Genomic DNA, 19,430 nt, shown 5'->3' on the forward strand with positions numbered 1-19,430 from the left:
CTACATCTTAAAAATCATAGGAGTCATAGAACAAACCTATTTCTGATCAGACTATGATTCGGATGAGCAATCTGTAAGACCTCTCTGCACGAAATTAATTGCACACCTCCCTCTTAATTTCGAAACACGTCACCACAATGGCGTACAAATCCCAGGAAGGCTGTGCTGAACATCAAGCGTGGGTATTCTCCATGGCTTCAAACCAGGGACGACAGATGCCAGGCGATCAACTTAAGAGTGCTAAAAACAGTCAATCGGGTACCACGGGCTGCCCAGGATTGCCGACTACGCTGCGTTCCAGCTGGGTCCGCAGTCTCCCTGCTACACCAGAGTTGAGAATGAACACTGGGAACATCTCACTAACACAGAGTGTGTTTCTGATTGATCCGGCTGCGGGACAGACTGGACGGAGCACGGCCCTGGCGGCAGACCTGGTGTGACCAGGTCCCAGCTCTCCGGATGAGCAGCTTCTCTGAGCCTGGGCTCCTGATCTGTAAGCACGTCTCTCCCAGTTGCAAGAATTAAAGGAAAAACAGCACTCGGTAAGGGCTGTTCCTGCCTCCTCAGTCATTAGAACTTCATTCAGTAAAACAGAGTGGATTCACTACGTTATCTGAAATGTGTAACTGTGCTGAAAAAGAAAACCAATCTGCAAATTTGTAAATAAAGCTTTACTATGTGAGCTTTTATTCATGATTACGAAGTTTTCTTTAGTAAACTCTTCATCAGATGGCCATTATCTTATGTTGATTGGTTTTGAAGAGGAAAATGAGCCCCTGGAAACAAACACCTCCTCCAGGGAGCCGGCCGGCTTTCCTCCAGGCGGGGCCGTACCGGGGGCACAAGTGTAGTGTGTGGGCTGCTGACACAGAGGGGCCACATCTCGTGAGTCTGCTGATGTCTGTCCTGATTAGTCAGAAACACATAGCACCACCTGACCTAGAGGAACAAGCCAGGACAGTCGACTGACCAGACTTTGGCTTTTCTAACAAGACGCAGAAAACAACACACGAGTTCCTCCCTGGGACCAGGACAGAAGCCTCCCTGGTCTCCTTCTTTCCATCTCTCGGTTACTGTGCTGTGAAACAGCTTCCAAAGTACAGACCCTCAGGCTGGACAAGATCAGCGAGGTCCTCTAGTTCTCTAACGAGACAGGAAAATACACGCTTTAGGGGGAGTGTCAACAGGGGGAAAAAGCCGAATTCGGAAGGGCTTTGGGGTCCGTGTTCACTGAAGGAGAAAGTGGAGCTCTGTGCTCACGCCCGCTCTCCAGGGCTGACTGGGCTCCTCCGGGCAGGCCCCTCGCTCGCGGGGAGAAGCTGTTAGTGAATCTGCTGCCCGCGTTCGAACACCTGGCGGTTCTACACGAACGTGTGGGTTCCTGACCTCAGGGAAGCTCTCACGTTTCTTCCAGGCCACGGTCTGTGCAGCCAAGTGGCTACGACCCGGACACGGCCCGTGCACACGTTATGGGTCGGCCCCGTGGGACGGTATTCCGCGCATCCTTCTATCTCTAGTGCCTAACAAGGCGCAGAGAAGCTGTCGATAGATGCTTTCTCATGACGTAGAGCATTTCAGGGTTCAATCCAAAGATATGTACTTATTACTTGACTGGAAGTATTTTTTCAATAATATAAGAAATTTAAGAGGACTTGAAATTTGGGGCAACCAGGTCAAGGATTTTACTAGATGTTTTATCTTCCGTAAAACGGAATGGAATTATGCAATAATCTCTCATTGATTTTTACTGTAGGTGAATACGTTCAGGTTAGTGGTTGGCCGGCCCAGAGCAGGAAAACGGCTTCAGCTCCCCCACATCCTCCTCCCCGACTCGGTCTAACCACACTCGTCTCGAATACCGGGAGGCCCGAGGGGCTGTTCACCTGCGAGGCCACTCACTCGGAACGTCGCAGAAAAAGCTGTCCCTGTGGAAGTCCCAGTCGACCTCTCTTTTCTCTCGTTCATAGTGATCATCGGACCACCTGTCGTCCCGGTGGCTGAAAGGGAAGGACAACGTGAGAGGCAGGGACGTGCTGGTGACCGTGTGGGGAAGGCGGTCGACCACGCTGGCACAACGCCGTGTGACGGCCAATGGAGGACTTGCGGTAATAAGAATGTGCAGGGGCGCCTGGGGGGCTCAGTCGGTTAGGCGGCCGACTTCGGCTCAGGTCGTGATCTTATGCTTTGTGGGTTCGAGCCCCGTGTCGGGATCTGTGCTGACAGCTCAGAGCCTGGAGCTGCTTCAGATTGTGTCTCCCTCTCTCTCTGCCCCTCCCCCACTCATGCTCTGTCTCTCCCCGTCTCAAAAATGAATAAATGTTAAAAAAAAAAAAGAATTTACAAATAAAGGACTAACTATTTCGAGGCCAGTAAGTGTACCGGTAACGGTGTATCCTGAGTCACAGCCTATGTAGCACTTGAAATTTAGCATTAATGTAAGCAAGCAACATTCACTTCCTCACTCCTGTAAAAGAAAAAACCCAAACCCTCACTTTCCACTCGAATGCAACAACATCTTAAAAGACAGTGAGAATGCCAACAAATCCAGTGGCAAAGATTTTGAGCCACATGTTTGCATCTAATCATTTTGCTCAGATACTGCTTAAAAGTGGAATTCGTTAAGCAATGTTCTGTGTAAAAGTTAACGAATAATTACCTCTTGGCTTGTTCATCTGCATACTTAAAAGGGTAGTTTGCTAATGTCGCTTTGTATCCCGTGTTTTTCACCATGTTATTCCACGTGACCAGTCTCTGGCCTATCGTAGTCCCTCTTGGTTCAAAGCCCTGAGACAAAATATCACAAACTCTCATTAGTGTACGTCACGTAGGTTGGGTGTAGTTCTAGGAGCGGAAGAGCCAAGTCCACAGACGTGCAGGCCCTCCCCAGTGCCTCCCCACCGCTGCCCCGTGGCCGATGGCACTGAAAGGGTGGCCCGACGTGACGGCAGCCACTGCTCGCCACGACGAGGCAGTGGGGTTGGTTCTCTGCTGCGTTAGCCGTCTCAGCAACAAGGAAAACTCGTATCTGAAGGTTCTCTTTCCAGTTCATACCTAAGCATCCAGCAACCACTTTGATGTTATGAAAACTTACGGTCGCATCAGATTATGTCATGCACGTTAGTGTTTTACAGGAATGTTTACTTAAAAACAGACCCTGCTCTCTCTTAGTAATACTGAAGTTCCTCTAACTCCTTCTGGGTGGAAAGAAGAGACATTCAGTCCTAACGACTTCACAAAAACACTTTTATAGAATGCAGATTCTCCATTTTATTGATTTTTGGCTTAAATGTGGGAGCCAAGAAGCAAAATTTCCAGATTTGTAATGGTGAGTGGGTTCCTTGACCTTTTAAGAGCCTGAAACCACGATGGCACAAGTTTACTCTTCGGAAGGAGAGCTGCACCCCTACCGACAGCTCGAGAAGGTTTTAAAACGGGTCATAATTACATAATGTGACATGCATTAAAATACTGAATTTTCTGAGGTCATTTTGGGCGAAAGAGGTTCGAGTGGCCGTTTTCCTTACCAGCAGTGGGTCGGAGAAGTCGGGCAGCTCGGGCACTAACACCCCGACCAGGGCACAGACGACGATGAACGCGGTACACATGCCCAGGACTACGACGGGCCAGTCGGCGATCAGGGACGCATAACTGCGGAGCAGAGAGGACACAGGAGGCCGCTTAGGAGCGGCAAGAGGGCTCCCTGCCGAAGACAGCGTCTGTGAAATCCTCCTGGCTCAGACCTGGTCCAGGAGTGTGTCAGGGACAGATGCAGTGGGAGAAGACACACGGCACTTCAGACGTCCATCTGCTCCTCGGGAGACCAGCTACGGTCCACACGCCTGCGTGGAAGGAGGTGTGGGGGGGCAGAGGCCCCAGCCCCCATCTCCTCAGACCCCTTTCTCTCTGTCCTGTGCTCTGTCACCTCTTAGAAAAGAGCTCAGCCCACAAACAGGCTCACGTACCCATGTCTCAAGAATAACCAAGCCAGGGGCGCCTGGGGGGCTCAGTCGGTTGAGCATCTGACTTCGGCTCAGGTCATGATCTCATGGTCTGTGGGTTCGAGCCCTGCGTCAGGCTCTGTGCCGACAGCTCGGAGCCTGGAGCCTGGAGCCTGGAGCCTGGAGCCTAATTCGGATTCCATGTCTCCCTCTCTCTCTGCCCCTCCCCTGCTCATGATCTGTGTCTCTCTGTCTCTCAAAAATAAATAAACGTTAAAAAAATAATAACCAACCCCAGACCTTCCCACACACCTGCTGCTGTCCTTCCAGTGAAAACTATAATGAGTGTGTCAGACTGAGCCCCACGAGGGCGAGATGTGCATTTTCTTCACTCAGTTAGTGTAGCATCAGTGCCCTCTCTTCACCGTGTAGCCGTGGCAGCCTGGCCTCCGTTTCCCCTCCTGTCACCAAACTGCCACCAGAGCCATGTCCTCCAGGCGCCCCTCCCTTCCGTAGGACCCTGGACCTCCCTGACCTGACATCTGCAGGTCTCATGTGAACTCTGTACTCAACAGAAGTTGACTGAATGGCATTTTCTAAAATTCAAGACGTATCTTGCCAACTTGAGGTTGAACTTGAGGTTGGCAAGAGAGAAAAAAGAAGCATTTCACTTATGGACAGTTACCCTCAAATCCTCAACAATGTTAGCTCCCTTGGCCGTGCCGATGGCTATTTCTGGCTCCTTACTCAGGTATTTGTGGGTTATTTCCTCAAAACCAGGCCAGTGGTTTCACGAAGCTGGCGGCTGCAAACGTCAATCTGAAGGAAGACGTCGTTGGCTCATGTTCACATTCCCATCACTCGACCCCAGGGGTCTGGCCTTCTGGGGGGACTGACTTTAAATTACATTTTAACAAGGAAATCAAAATACAACATAATTACGCTTCAAGGGAGCACCGCCCCGGGTGATGCTCAGCCCTGCGGTCCTCAAGGTCACCACCTCCTTACGAGGAGCACTAGCTGTTCTCAGGCTCTACCTGTAGCACCTCACTTAAGTCTTCAGCTTTACGAGACGCAGTGAGGCACGAGCAACTTACACAACGGTCCAGAGTCACGACACCAGCCCAGCTACAAAGTACGTCAGCCCCGGGGGTGTGTCGCAGCACAGTGACCACGGTCAGTGACGCTGTGTGCGCAACCGGGAGCCGCTGTCAGAGCAGATCTTAAGACACCTCATCACAAGAAAAGAAAGTCCTGTAAGTCCGTGTGGTGGCGGATACCAGCCAGACCGACTACTGTCATCACCTCACAGTATCTACAAGTACTGGGTCGTTACGTTGTGCACCTGACGCTAATATAATGTCATGTGTCACTTATAGTTCACAAAAAGGTCACAAATGGGAGCCCCGGAGTCTGGTTTGAGTAGGGCCTCCTAACCACCATGGTGTCACCTCTCGCCCTGAGCACAAGGGAATAAGTCTACTTGGCAGAGTAGAATGTGGCTCCCCCAAATTCACATTTTAAATTAAATTCCCAAGTCACACGAACAGTTAATTTCATGATGCAAAACCACACAGGTCCACAGGCCTCCGATTCTGAACACTGTTCTCAAGCCTCCAAATTCTGGATTTAAAAACTCACTGAAGTAAAATTAATGCGAAGTACCATGGAACGGGCTTGTGAACGTAATTCTGGATGTGATGAAGCCACCGAGTCACAGACGCGGACTGCGGCTGTCCGAGCGCGAACGCCGTTTCGAGAACACACCGGTGCTGAGGACCTGCACGTTTAACTCCAGCTCCACCAGATGCAAACTGAGATCTCCGGAACTGGGCCCTTTGTCAACAGCACATTTGAGACTTTCTGTTCATGGATTCAGACTTAAAAAGGGTCCTTTACATTTAGACCTTGGAAGTACCAGCCCTGGGAAGTGGGAAGAGCCCAGACTTGACTTTAAGTGGCTCATTCTTCTCTCGAATCACCAGCAGTTGTTCACTGCCACTACAAACACGCTGTCGACGCAGGTGGTGGGCGCCCCAAGTGCTTGGCGTCCACACTGTGGGCTAATTTACCCGTGGGCTGACTTTTTGTTTTGCGTTCTTGAAAAACCTGCACACACAGGCACCGCAGTCTTAAAACCCTCCTCAGCAACGGTTTCCCTTCCCCGTGACAACATCTGGTTCAGACCCCTCCCTATGACAACATCTGGCTCGGACCCTTGCCCGCGACCACGTCTGGACTCTTCCCGTGAGAACATGTGGTCTGGACCCTTCCCGGTGGCGACGTCTGGTTCGGATCCCGCAGCACCGTCCCACACCAGGTATCGCGCTGACTGCGCGTGGACGCCACACGGCACCCGTGACTCCCACCTGTGCCCTCCTGGCGTCCCGGAGCGCTCCCCGCCGACACGGCACACGCTTCACGTGCCCACCCTGCCCAGGGACCACTGCTCATGTGCCGCGAGCTCCGTGGGGAAAAGACCCGACCCTTCTGGGGAAATTACACCCCGACGAGCGTTTCTCCTCTATCCCACGTTGGTGTCAGGGTCTGTGCTGGAGTCCGAGGGGCTGTGGACACCACACGGGAAACAGAAGCTTCACGTACAGGAGGAAGCCCAGACGGTGGTTGTAATGTTAAGATAAAAGCCTAATAAAGCAGGATAATTTCAGCAGGAAAGGAAATTAAATATGGCCCAGAAGTGTCACTGCTACATTTTCCACTAACTGCAGTCCTGGTGAGTCTGGGTTCAAGGTCTACGTTCTAACTACATTACAAGAACAAAGCACCCGCACGTCACGTTTCTGAAGGGTGAACCGCGTGCTCAGGAGAAGACCCATCAAAGGACCCCTGGTGCCACTACAGCGCGTCCTCCTGCGTGGCACGGGATAGCGTCTCACGTCTGCCCGGATTCTGGGGCTCTGCATATGACACCCGCGTCTGTCCCCTGCCCAGCAGGCCCCGCGTGAGGCCGCGGCGATGCCCGGGCGCCGTGCGCGAGAGCTCACGGCACCTTCCCAGGAGGGCTGAGAGTCAGAGGGCACGCGCCCCTGCTACAGGACGGGAGGGGGACGCCGCAGGGCAGGGCCACCCACATGTGTCTGTGGCTGAACTGTGCCCTGGACAGACAGGCCTCCCTGCAGTCTTCACAAGCGACCCTCACCACACTCCCAGACGTCAGCCACTGTGTTAGTGGGCTTCTCCGGGGAAGAGCAGGTATTTCCCATCGGTCCGAACAAATGAGCAAAAGCCTCACAGGGTAACTAATGCTGGTGACACCGTGGGGCCCGTCCTCCCATAATGGGGCCTCTGCTGCTCGGCAACACCACGGGCCTGTCCTCCCCCAACAGGGCCTCCAATAGTGGCGACACCATGGGGCCTGTCCTCCCACAACAGGGCCTCCAATGCTCGGCGACACCACGGGGCCTGTCCTCCCACAACAGGGCCTCCACAGGGCACTTTCCTCTCTCAGCTCACAAAGATGCCTTCCTCTGCCTGCCCTCCCCCCACCCCCCCGCCCCTGCCGGCTCTCTGGGAACAGTCTCTCCTTTCTCCCCTTACCCTGAGCAGAGAACATGAGCGCCCTGGACACAGGCCTCTCCCCGATGGAACACCCAACCCTGAGTCCCTCAGCCTGGCTTTGTTCCTGTGACTCTTCTGAACCTGCCGAAACTGCGAACTAGTCCGGGTCCTTGGCCTCCCTGAACTGAGCAGTTACCCTTTCTTCCGGAAAATCTCTTTCTCCTTGGTTTTTCCCCTTCCAGTTTCCTTAGTAACTGCTCCGTATCCCTCTTGTCCTTGGGGTTAGGATCAAAATGTTAATCATAATTTTTCCCACGGCATCAGCTATCAGTTTAGTGGGAAGAAAGAAGCTTGAGAAACTTCCCCAAAGCAAAGAGGACATAGAACTCTTTCTTTGTTGGGAAGAAATAAATACACTGCACAGGTAGCATCACAGATCAAGGGCACGGGCATCTGGGAATACACACGGCAGACACGAATCTCACCCTTAAGGAACTTGGAACCTGATACCGAAAATCAGACAACTTGACAAATACAAAACCAGGTAGAGAGATACGTGTTTTTAGAGGGATACAGATGAACGTTTTGTGAATTCAGCAGAGATGACTTCCAGCTACAGTGGGGAAGGGAATCAGGAAAGGCTTTTCTGAAAAAGTTGTATTTGTATGCGTATATGCTGAAAAGAAGAAATTAGGACTTTTCAAAATACCAATCTAGTAACAGGAAAAATATGTATGAATCTTTTCAAAACGCAAAAATCCTTAGAAAGGGCTTTCTTATTTGTGGAAAACTGGAAATTCATTCTCCTGACCTGTCATATTTACTTGTATAACTTCTTTCCTTTATCTTCTGCCACAATTCTGTCTGTAAAGGGGAATAAACAAAAAGTGTATACGCATACAACGGAATATCACTCGGCCTTAGAAAGGAGGGAAATTCTGACACCTGCTCGCATCGGACAAACCTGGAGGGCAGCACGTTGAGCGAGGTCAGCCAGTCTCGGCAGGACGAACTCTGAGTGATTCCACTCACAGGAGGGGTCGGCTGGCCCGGTTCACAGAGATGGAGACTAGAGCACTGGGGGAGGGCGGATGGGGAGCCACTGTTTCTGCCTCGCAGGACGGAAGAAGCTCTGGACATGGCGGTGGCCACGGTGGCGCAATAACGTGGACTTTAATGCAATGAAGCCGTGCACTTAAACGTGGTTAAAATGGTAGATTTTATGCCGTGTATATTTTACCGCAATTTCAAAAAATAAATAATTTTTAAATGGAAAGGGAATTTCCTAATTAAAATTTATGTAGTAATTGCACTTGGAAGAGAGGATCAGGCCCCCTGACCAGGCTTCGGTTATCAGGGCCTCGGTTCCTCTCGCGGGTGCACTGCAGAGATCACTTGGTTTCCCACGATGCACCAGTCTGCCACGTGGGACCACCACGGCAAGCACGCCACTGAGGAGACAAGGCTTTGGCTTTTTTGCAGAAACAAACGTTCCACCTAAAATTTTGCTTTTCTACTGAAAAGACAAACCTTCAAATACTACCTCCATTTGAATACGGTGACATTTTTAGCAGGAAACAGACAACCCGCCCGAAATCAAGCGCCACAAGCCCAGGGCAGGGCAGAACAGTCTTTCTCCAAGACAAGGAAGACCATGAAGGAATGAGAGGCACCTTGGCCAATATAAACGATTCACCACAAACGGAATCTAAACCTTGAGATCAACACCAGTTCTGGAGAGGGAGGATCGCTCCGGCAGCCAGCTCGGGGGAAATTTACTTTTCCTTCAGAAAAATATGAATGAGGGAGGCCGAAGCAGCATGAAGAAAACACTGCAGGGAAGGGCATGCAATCACTTTACTACTTAATAAGATGATCAGATTACTTTACCTTTTTGGTAACTTGAAAGGTCTGCATGGTCTGAAAAAAAAAGCAAAGGAAAACCAATCAGAAACGTGGCATCGTAACAAAGGTGTGCTCGCGGCATCTCGACTGTTCGGGCTGCTGTGGGGGTGGCGGAGGTGGGGCGAGGGGAGGGTGACCCAGTGGCTGCCGGGGCCGGGGCCGGGGCCGGGATGGTCCGCACCCCGCAGGGGTCAGGGTCACGGCGCCTGTGCCCAGGGGTTCAAGCCTGCGCCCACACTGCCGCCCGGCTCTTCCGGGCCCCGGCACCTTCTGGTACCAGCAGCCCTCTACTCCCCCAGGACGGGAGCGGCTCCTCCGTCCGTCAGTTTCCTTGCATCCGCTTAGCACCTGTCGGCTCCTCCCTCTCAGCCTCTGCCACCCACTCCCTGCCCCGACACGCGTGGACCAGGCGTCTGGAGAGCCCCAAACTGGACGTGGTCTCAACCCCCGTGCACTCTATTCCTCCCACACTAACTTTTTCCATGGTAAGCGCTCCGTCAACATTCGGTGAGCCAACAAAATTCACCAGTGCTGTCGCACTCCCGCGCACAGCGGTTCTCACGGTGGGGGTTCCTGAGACCCTCCCCGGGCCCGAGGGGAGGCCCTGTTCCGACTGGATGAGGGAGGGCACACGGCCAGGTCTCTTGACTTCGCGTGTCTCACCAAACAGCACAGCGCACAGACTGCAGAGGCAGATGTGAGAGTCCTGTGTCTTCAGTTAGAAGACACCAGACAGATTTACTCTCCTCATTAAATTGTTCTTTGGTTATGGGGCGCCTGGGTGGCGCAGTCGGTTAAGCGTCTGACTTCAGCCAGGTCACGATCTCGCGGTCCGTGAGTTCGAGCCCTGTGTCGGGCTCTGGGCTGATGGCTCAGAGCCTGGAGCCTGTTTCCGATTCTGTGTCTCCCTCTCTCTCTCTGCCCCTCCCCCGTTCATGCTCTGTCTCTCTCTGTCCCAAAAATAAATAAACGTTGAAAAAAAAAATTAAATTGTTCTTTGGTTTGGAAACTAGAATGATTTTTCATAACAAATGTTGTGTTAACATGTAAAGAGCTTATTACTGGTATTTTTAAATGAGTTAACAATATTTTATTATTTTAATGTTTATTTATTGAGAGTGGGGGGCGGGGCAGAGAGAGAGGGAGAGAGGGGAGAGAGAGAGAGAGAGAGAGAGAGAGAGAGAGAGAACCCCAAGCAGGCTCCAAGCTGTCAGCGCAGAGCCCGATGTGGGGCTCGAACCCACAAACTGTGAGCTCATGATCTGAGCCAAAATCAAGAGTTGGATCCTTAACCAACTGAGCCCCCAGGTGCCCCATCGATTAACATTTTAAAAGTTTTAATTCCAGTGTGGTCGTACCGGATATAACCTGAATAAATAAAAGCTCTTTGGGACCCTTGATGATTTCTGGAAGCATAAAGGGGTCATGACATCAGGACGTTCGATACCCGATATGCTAACTTCAGGTACGTACCTGTCTGTTGGATAAATGAGTGAATTTCCTGGCTGGGCACCCTCTCCTAGACCAAAATCTTGTGCGAGCTTCCTGTGCTTTGAGGAAACACAAACTCTGTCTCCCACCCTCTGGGCTCCTCCGGTCTGGGGGCTCTGGCTTGTACGCACACACCGAAATTCTGATGATTTCCCCCCAAATCTTCTACAATTGTTTCTCTCATGCCCAGGTATTACATGCCCAAAATTACAAAAGGTAAATTTTGTAATAATTTACCTTTATCTGATCTTTTCCCATTTGCATTTCACAAAAACAAGTCTTTCTTTTTAGAACCTGTATGTAAATGGATTCTTTAAAAATTGAATCAGAGGACACAAGGACAAAGACAGGCGCAGCTCGGGTTTGGTCGGCGCACTCGTCAGCCACGAGGCACAGAGGCGCGTGGATGCTGTGGAGCGTGGCCTCGGACCCCCTGCACACACGGCCGGGGGCCAGGAGCCACGCCGCTGAGCTGGTTACTACTCGGGGCACCCGGGGGGCTCAATCAGTTAGGTGTCTGGCTCCTGAGCTCAGCTCAGGTCTCCATGTCGGGGTTGCATTGGGCCCCATGCTGGGCATGAAGCCTGCTTTAAAAAAAGTAAAATGGTTACTACCTAAGGAGGAATGAAGAACATTTAATTTTGGGGGTAAATCTACCCCAAACCCAAAATACTATATATTCAATATAATTATATATTTTTTTTCTTAAAAAAACCTTTTTTTAACATTTATTTATTTTTGAGACAGAGAGAGACAGAGTGTGAGCGGGGGAGGGGCAGAGAGAGAGGGAGACACAGAATCCGAAACAGGCTCCAGGCCCTGAGCTGTCAGCACAGAGCCCGACGCGGGGCTCGAACCCACGGACAGTGAGATCATGACCTGAGCCCAAGTCAGATGCCTAACCAACTGGGCCACCGAGACGCCCCCATTATATATATATTTCAATATAAGTTTTATTGAGATATAATCCCCAAACCATACATATGATCCATGTAAAGTGTACAAGTCAGGATTTCTCGTGCCTCCACAGACCATCTTTAAAGAACGTGCTGCCTGAACACCAGCGATGAAGCTACTCATGACTCATGAGCTTGGAGAGAAAACCTAGAGACAGAGCAGGAGAGCAAGGTGCCAAACAAAGGAGCAAATCACATAACTTGTACTCAAAACCTTAACGTTTCACCCCGTTTTTAGGTCCTACACTGTCAAAACCACCTCCTGAATTTCCATGAGAACCAACTAGACTTCGTGTCTTTAGGTCTGAAGTGACCTCGGAGCCACAACCTGGAGCAGCTGGGAAGACATGACATTTTCTTAGGTATGTTTTGGGTTGTAACAAACGTAAATATTCTCTTTCCTCCTACTCACCCCACTAACTTTTTTTTAAACAGATAAATTCATGGGTCTATGACTAGTTTATTCCTTAGGGGCTGAAACAACCAGACTCATCACTGTCTTTCTGCTTGCATAAAGACTTCATTTTATGTTAAATTTGGGAAAATAAGTGGAGATTGTCACATCTGTTGAAAAAGAAAACTTGGGGTTACTACCAAGTAACCTCCTGGGAAGCCACAAAATCCCTCTGAACCTTTTATCTTAGGGGACACGACAGTCAGATGTCAGAAACGCCCGAAATGCACCTACAGGTGGAGCCGGGACCCGTCGGAGCTGCACTGTGGTCGCGGAAGCGCCCGTGACACTTCATCCACCAGGGCGATCTTACCTCCCTGGCGACATCTTTCCGATTTGCTGCTTTTAATCTCCAATAGAGCCTGCAGGACGATTTTCACCTAACTCGGCCTTGGGTTGATAAATAACAACTGCTAAAAACAAATCTAGTCTCTTTTACAGAGTGCAAGTCTTTTTCCAGAGTTCATTCACCTGTTAATACCATGTGGTCAAATGCACGCCCCAAACCAAACATAGTACCTCTGCCTGTTCTTTGGTTAGGTTTTCAGCCTTTTTCAACTGAGTAAAACCCCAAGGCAGGTGGCATTTGCTCGGTGACACGGTCACAAGGATACACTGGGGGCTGGGCACAATTCCCAGAGGGCTAGCTGGGGTCCCTCCCTCTCCCGTGGGAGAAAGTGTTTCTGCACACAAGTGGGGGACAGTGACATTGCTACGGGACGAGGCTCCCATCTGCTTAAGAAGCACTTACAACTCGGGTCGGGTACCAGTAACGAGCCGTAAGCCGTCCCCGCACCTGACCCCTGAGAACAGGCGCAGCCGCGAGAGCCTGGGCTCCAGGATCCCGTGGCCAGCGAACCGTGCTGTGTGCACAGCCCTCGGTCAAGGGTACAACGTTCCCACAAAGGAGGCCAAGGGGTGCAGAGCATGGTGATAACCATAATGGGGTTGAGGCGGAGAGGCAAGGGAAGTTTTTAAAAAAGGTAACAGAAAAAAAAGTATGAGAGAAAAGTTAACAAGAAACAGAAGAAAATGTGGAGAGGCTACACATGGTGTTTCCTTGTTTCCCTCACCTTTTAGCTCTCTTAGTAATGTCTGAGGAGAGAGTGGGAGGCCGTAGGGAGGGGGAAATGAGCAGGAACCGTGAACGGTAGAACCTGCAGTGTGCACGTGATGCTGTGGTCACACGAGCAGAGCCGCCGTCGTCACCACTCGTCACTGTGACGGCACCGCTGGCCGTGCTCCCCGTGCTGTGACTGTCCTCCCCGGACCCCCTCTCCCTGCACCCCTCCCCTCCAGCAACCACGTGTGTTCTCCGGGTCGATGGATCTGTTTCTGCCTTTGTTTGTTGTGTTTTAGGGTCCACAAAACCATACGGTATTTGTCTTTCTCTGATTTATTTCACTGAGCATAATACCCTCTGGTCCATCCACGTTGTTATAAATGGCAGGCTCTCACCCTTATTATGGCCGAGTGATATTCTAGTGTGCACGTGCACGTTTCTACATACCACATCTTTCTTTAAATTATTTTTTTAAACTGCAGTATCTTCTTTATTTAAATAATCTCCACGCCCAATGTGGGGCCTGAATACACGACCCCGCGATCAAGAGTCGCATGTTTGGGGCACCCGGCGAGGCTCGGTTGGAAGAACGTGTGACTTTTGATCTCGGGGTTGTGACTTCAAGCCCCACGTTCAGTGTAGAGACCACTTAAAAATTAAAAAAAATCTAGGGGCGCCTGGGTGGCTCAGTCAGTTGAGCGTCCGACTTCCGCTCAGGTCACGATCTCGCGGTCCGTGAGTTCGAGCCCCGCGTCAGGCTCCGGGCTGATGGCCCAGAGCCTGGAGCCTGCTTCCGATTCTGTGTCTCCCTCTCTCTCTGACCCTCCCCCGTTCATGTTCTGTCTCTCTCTGTCTCAAAAATAAATAAATGTTAAAAAAAAATTTTTTTTTAAATTAAAAAAATCTTTCAAAAAAAAAAAAAGGCATGTGCTCTACTGACTGAGCCAGCCAGAGGCCCCATTACCACTTCTTCATCCACTCGTCTGTCAGCGGTCACTCGGGCTGCTTCCAGACCCTGGCTACTGTAGATGACGCTGCCATAAACACAGGGGTCCACACATCCCTTCAAATTAGTGTTTTCATTTGCTTTGGGTAAATACCCAGTAGTGTGATTACTACTAGGGTAGTTCTATTTTTAGCTTTTTGAGGAACCTCCACACTGTTTTCCACAGTGGCTGCACCAGTCTGCATTCCCACCAACCGTGCACAAGGGTTCCTTTCTCCCTGCATCCTTGCCAACACCTGTGGTTTCTTGTGTTGTTTCTGGCCATCCTGACAGGTGTGAGGTGGTATCTCATGGCGGTTTTGATCTGTGTTTCCCTGATGATGAGCGACATTGAGCATCTTTTCATGTGTCTGTTAGCCCTCTGGATGTTCTTCATGTATTTTGGACACTAACCCTTTATCAGAGGCCACATTTGTGAATATCTTCTGGGAGCCTTGTCATTCTGTTGACAGTTTCCTTCACTGTGCAAATGCTTTTTTATGGGGAGGGGCAGCAAAAAAAAAAAAAAAAGGCTTGTTATTTTGGTGTAATCCTAATAGTTTATTTTTGCTTTTGTATCCCTTGCCTCGGGGGGACGTATCTAAAAAAGTGTTGCTAAGGCAGATGTCAGAGAGTTTACTGCTAATGTGTTCTTTCTGGATGTTTATGGTTTCAGGTCTCACTTTTAGGTCTTTAATTCATTTTGAGTCTATTTTTGCATACTGTGTGAGACAGTGGTTTCATTCTCATGTCGCTGACCAGTTTTCCCAACACGATTTGCCGAAGAGACTCTTCCCCGTTGTATACTCTCACCTCCTCTGTTGGAAATAGACCCTACAAGCCTGGGTTTATTTCTGGGCTTTCCATTCTGTTCCACTCCTTTTTTTTTCTTTTTTTTTTTAACTGAGGTAAAACTGACATAATATTATGTTAATTTCAGGAGCGCAACCTAATGATTCCATATTTGTATACATCAAAAATGATCACCAGAAATCTGGCTAACGTTTATATAGCTTTGCACATTTCTGAACAATTAAAACCCTTGAAGGAAATATACTTTCTGCTTCATGACAATAACCAAATGTCAGTAAGAAAGTGCCCTTTAAAGTACCACATTTTGTCTCAATAGTCCCACTGGATTGTGCCTTTTTGTAAAAGGGCAGCGTGCAAATAACAACTTTTCAGTTCAGCGCTGAACTTCCATGCACCAGAGCTGATGTGTAAGATCTGTGCCACGGGGTAACACCCACAGCTGCCTGGGTAATGGATCTCCTGAAGGCTCAGTGGACGTGACCAAGTGCACGTCTGTCCCACGCACCCTGGGACTACACACAAGTACAAAATACACCAGGCGGGCGGCGAAAGGGCCGGCAGAGGAGGACTGACATTACAGAGCATCTAACAAACAGCAAGCACTTTGTACATGTTAAAGAGGATATGTAGCATATTTTTCCCTTTTTTAAAAAAAAATATAATTTATTCTCATATTGGCTAACATACAGTGTGCTCTTGGTTTTGGGGCAGATTCCCATGGTTCATTGCTTCCATACAACACCCAGTGTTCACCCCAACAGGTGCCCTCCTCAATGCCCATCACCCACTTTCCCCTCTGCCACCCCCCATCCACCCTCAGTTTGTTCTCAGTATTTAAGAGTCTCTTGTGGTTTGCCTCCCTGCCTCTCTGTAACTATTTTTTCCCCTTCCCCTCCCCCATGGTCTACTGTTACTCAAGTTCCACATGAGTGAAATCATATGATTATCTGTCCTTCTCTGCCTTATTTCACTCAGCATAATACCCTCCAGTTCTATCCATGTTGCTGCAAATGGCAAGATTTCATTCTTCCTCGTTGCTAAGTAGTATTCCATTGTATATATAAACCACATATTCTTTATCCATTCGTCAGGTGATGGACATTTAGGCTCTTTCCATAAATTTGGCGATTGTTGAAAGTGCTGCTATAAACATTGGGGTACAAGTGCCCCTATGCATCAGCACTCCTGTATCCCTTGGGCAAATTCCTAGCAGTGCTGTTGCTGGGTCATAGGGTAGTTCTATTTTTAATTTTTTGAGGAACCTCAACACTTTTCTGGGGCGTATTTTATTTTATTTATTTATTTAAAAAAATTTTTTTAACATTTTTTAATTTATTTTTGAGACAGGGAGAGACAGAGCATGAACAGGGGAGGGTCAGAGAGAGGGATACGCAGAATCTGAAACAGGCTCCAGGCTCCGAGCTGTCAGCACAGAGCCCGACGCGGGGCTCGAACTCACGGACCACGAGATCATGACCTGAGCCGAAGTCGGCCACTCAACCGACTGAGCCACCCAGGCGCCCCTTCCGGGGCGTATCTTAAATAAATACTTGAGGATGAGGAAATTGTCTACAGCAAAGTAGGGAACCTGGTGGTAGAAAGATGTGAGGGAAATCTGGGACCGGAGATTGTCAGCTGGTGACCCTGGACAAGACCTTCCATTTCCCAGCATTTGTGAGAAACGAAAAAGAGCCACAGATGAGCTGGCAGGGTGGCAGGTTCTGCAAACCGGGGAGCACTTGCCCAAAACAAGAACGGCACCCCCACCACTCACTCCCCGTTCATCTGCAGATGCTGTCAAACCTCATTTAAGAAGGCTGTCAGGAGACAAGGGCCCTATAATTCACAAGCACTGCAAACCTTTCCGGGTCCCTTCAGAAGAGGCAAATGGCACTACCAGCTGAATATAATAAAAATAAATGGCATCACGCATGTAGGCCTAGGTAGAATGAGAGACTGTTAGGAACCCTGAACGTTATCTCATTTAATCTTTGTTTTCACGAGACAGAGAGGAAGGTCCAGGACCACAGAGCAAGTCAATGGAGAGGTCTCAAAGGCACATTTCCCGACTCGAACCTGCGTTTTCTGGCCACGATCGGGAGGGGTGGGTGTTGGTGCCACGAGATCCTGCTTGTAAACAGAAAGGAGGCGGAGTGGGAAGGCCTCATTTCAGGGCAAGAGAGCGCAGGCCAGGATGCTTACGGAGGGGTGGACTGCAGCGAGCTGACGGCAGCTGACGTGCGCACCTGCTAACAGGAGGTTGGGTAGACGCTGGTGCCCCATAGATGCAACCCCGTGCAGGGAGTGCACACACATGCGCACACACTGATACAGGAAGAACACCCAGGCAAACCAAGTGAGGACTTTCACAACAATTCACACTGTACTTATAGGAAAAACTAAATGCAAAATGTGTAAATGTGTTTTAAAAATGTGGAGGGGAACATGGCAAATCGATAGCCCTGTTTACTGTGGGGGAAAGAATCAAGGATGCGTTTTACTTTGTATTTTTGAATTCGTGAGAACGTATTCATGAATTAGCTGTATGATTAAAAAGAAGTGAAAGAATTTTTATAAAGGGAAATTGCATATGTACTCATGTAGGTACGTGTGACTCAAGTCAAGAAATTAAAAATTTCTCTCACTGATACAGAATCCTATCAACTAGATAAAAAGAAGTAACACTATCCACAGATCACCATTTTTATTTTATTTATTGAAAAAAAATTTTCTTTGCAGTTATTTATTTCTGAGAGACAGAGAGGGACAGAGCACAAGTGGGGGAGGGGCAGAGAGAGAGAGAGAGAGAGAGGGAGACCCAGAATCCGAAGCAGGCTCCAAGCTCCAAGCCGTCAGCACAGAGCCCGACGTGGGGCTCAAACCCAAACCACAAGATCGTGACCTGAGCCGAAGTGGGATGCTTAACCGACCGAGCCACCCAGGTGCCACTCTTTTTAAAGAACAAAATCCATTTCATCCAAAATCTATAGTTAATTCTGCTTGATTCAAATATTTACTGCACAGTTTAAGTGACTACAAGCAATTTCACCATCATTTTTGGAGTTGCTAGCTCTGGGCTCCTGACCAGGGATCAGGTTCAGGAGGCCTCAGAGCAGGACCTGTGGAGTCAGAGCCAGGGCCACTGCTCTGGGCAGTGTGCCAGGAAACTGTGACCCCCCTCCCTGCCAGACAAAAATAATTAGAGAATAATACAAGAAAATAATCAGAATTTCAAGGCGTAGTGCAAACATTAAGTGGTCAGGGGACAGGGAGAGGATGTGAGGAGACAGTAATCCTAAGACTAGTGCTGAACTTGACATGAGAAGCAGAGCTCGAGCGAGTTCTGGGGGGCAGGCAGGGTTCAGACAGACAGAGGCAGAGGGAGAGGAAACACACGTCATACAAGACACCTTCCCGAGCAGACTAAGCAATGTCCCCAGAACAGGGGCTGCAGCATGGGGAAGCAGGATGTGGTAAAATGCAACCTCTATCCCAGGACATGGGATGTGGTAGGTGCAAACTGTATCCTAGGACATGGGACATGGTAGATGCAAATTCTATCCCAGGACACAGGCCGCAGTAGAGTGCAAACTCTATCCCAGGACACGGGACGTGGTAGGTGCAACCTCTATCCCAGGACATGGGATGAGTAGGGTGCAACCTCTATCCCAGGATATGGGACGTGGTAGGTGCAACCTCTATCCCAGGACATGGGACGCGGTAGGGTGCAAACTCTATCCCAGGACATGGGACGTGGTAGGTGCAACCTCTATCCCAGGACACAGGACGTGGTAGGTGCAACCTCTATCCTAGGACAGGGGACGTGATAGATACAAACTCTATCCCAGGACACGGGACATGGTAGGTGCAACCTCTATCCTAGGACACGGGACGTGGTAGATATAAACTCTATCTGAGGACGAATGGTCTGGTGGCAGGAGCAGGTGAGTGGATGGCAGCCCAGGTTGGGAGCCAGTGCAGGGGGTTGACACAAATGACGCTGAGGGGAAAACAGAATGACTTCGATCTTCCTTTAATGATTCAGAAAACCTCTGAGAATCTTATGAATATGGGAGTAAAAATATTAGTATGTACTTTTATAAATATATAGGGTATGACCAGAAAAATGGTGAAATACTGAATAAACCAGGTTGATATATCCTACGTACCTTATAACGCATTTCCACACTCACTGTTGTTCAATATTTACGTATAGTGATGTACTTTAGGTACAATTAGAAACACCTGAAACTACATTTAACATATCTTTATATAATGATACCTTCAGCTGAGTGAAGTCAGTGAT

At 49.5% G+C, this 19,430-nt stretch overlaps 1 protein-coding gene and 1 long non-coding RNA gene across 14 annotated transcripts in view; one reads left to right on the forward strand and one right to left on the reverse strand.

Annotated features, from left to right (window-relative positions):
• The window catches only part of DISP1 (dispatched RND transporter family member 1), a 185,044-nt gene that overhangs the window by 10,376 nt on the left and 155,238 nt on the right, over nucleotides 1-19,430 (reverse strand). For 10 of the 12 annotated variants that reach the window (XM_027046442.2, XM_027046430.2, XM_027046433.2 and 7 more), the window contains 4 exons: nucleotides 9,348-9,377; nucleotides 3,525-3,648; nucleotides 2,657-2,784; nucleotides 1,900-1,997 (listed from right to left, as the gene is read on the reverse strand). In XM_027046442.2, the coding sequence (XP_026902243.1) occupies nucleotides 1,900-1,997; nucleotides 2,657-2,784; nucleotides 3,525-3,648; nucleotides 9,348-9,377 (380 nt within the window). Of the gene's footprint in view, nucleotides 1-1,883; nucleotides 1,998-2,656; nucleotides 2,785-3,524; nucleotides 3,668-9,347; nucleotides 9,378-19,430 lie in introns of those variants that run through there. The other 2 variants (XM_027046439.2, XM_027046443.2) reach the window with 2 other exon arrangements.
• On the forward strand, nucleotides 258-13,985 carry LOC113595680 (uncharacterized). 2 transcript variants are annotated; one of them, XR_008292974.1, is made up of 5 exons: nucleotides 258-2,105; nucleotides 10,710-10,827; nucleotides 11,884-11,981; nucleotides 12,112-12,171; nucleotides 12,454-13,985. It is a non-coding gene; the product is annotated as an uncharacterized LOC113595680 (long non-coding RNA). The 2 variants fall into 2 exon arrangements; XR_008292975.1 differs by lacking the exon at nucleotides 10,710-10,827.

Source organism: Acinonyx jubatus, chromosome E4, assembly GCF_027475565.1.
Source record: "Acinonyx jubatus isolate Ajub_Pintada_27869175 chromosome E4, VMU_Ajub_asm_v1.0, whole genome shotgun sequence".
Taxonomy (NCBI): Eukaryota; Metazoa; Chordata; class Mammalia; order Carnivora; family Felidae; genus Acinonyx; species Acinonyx jubatus.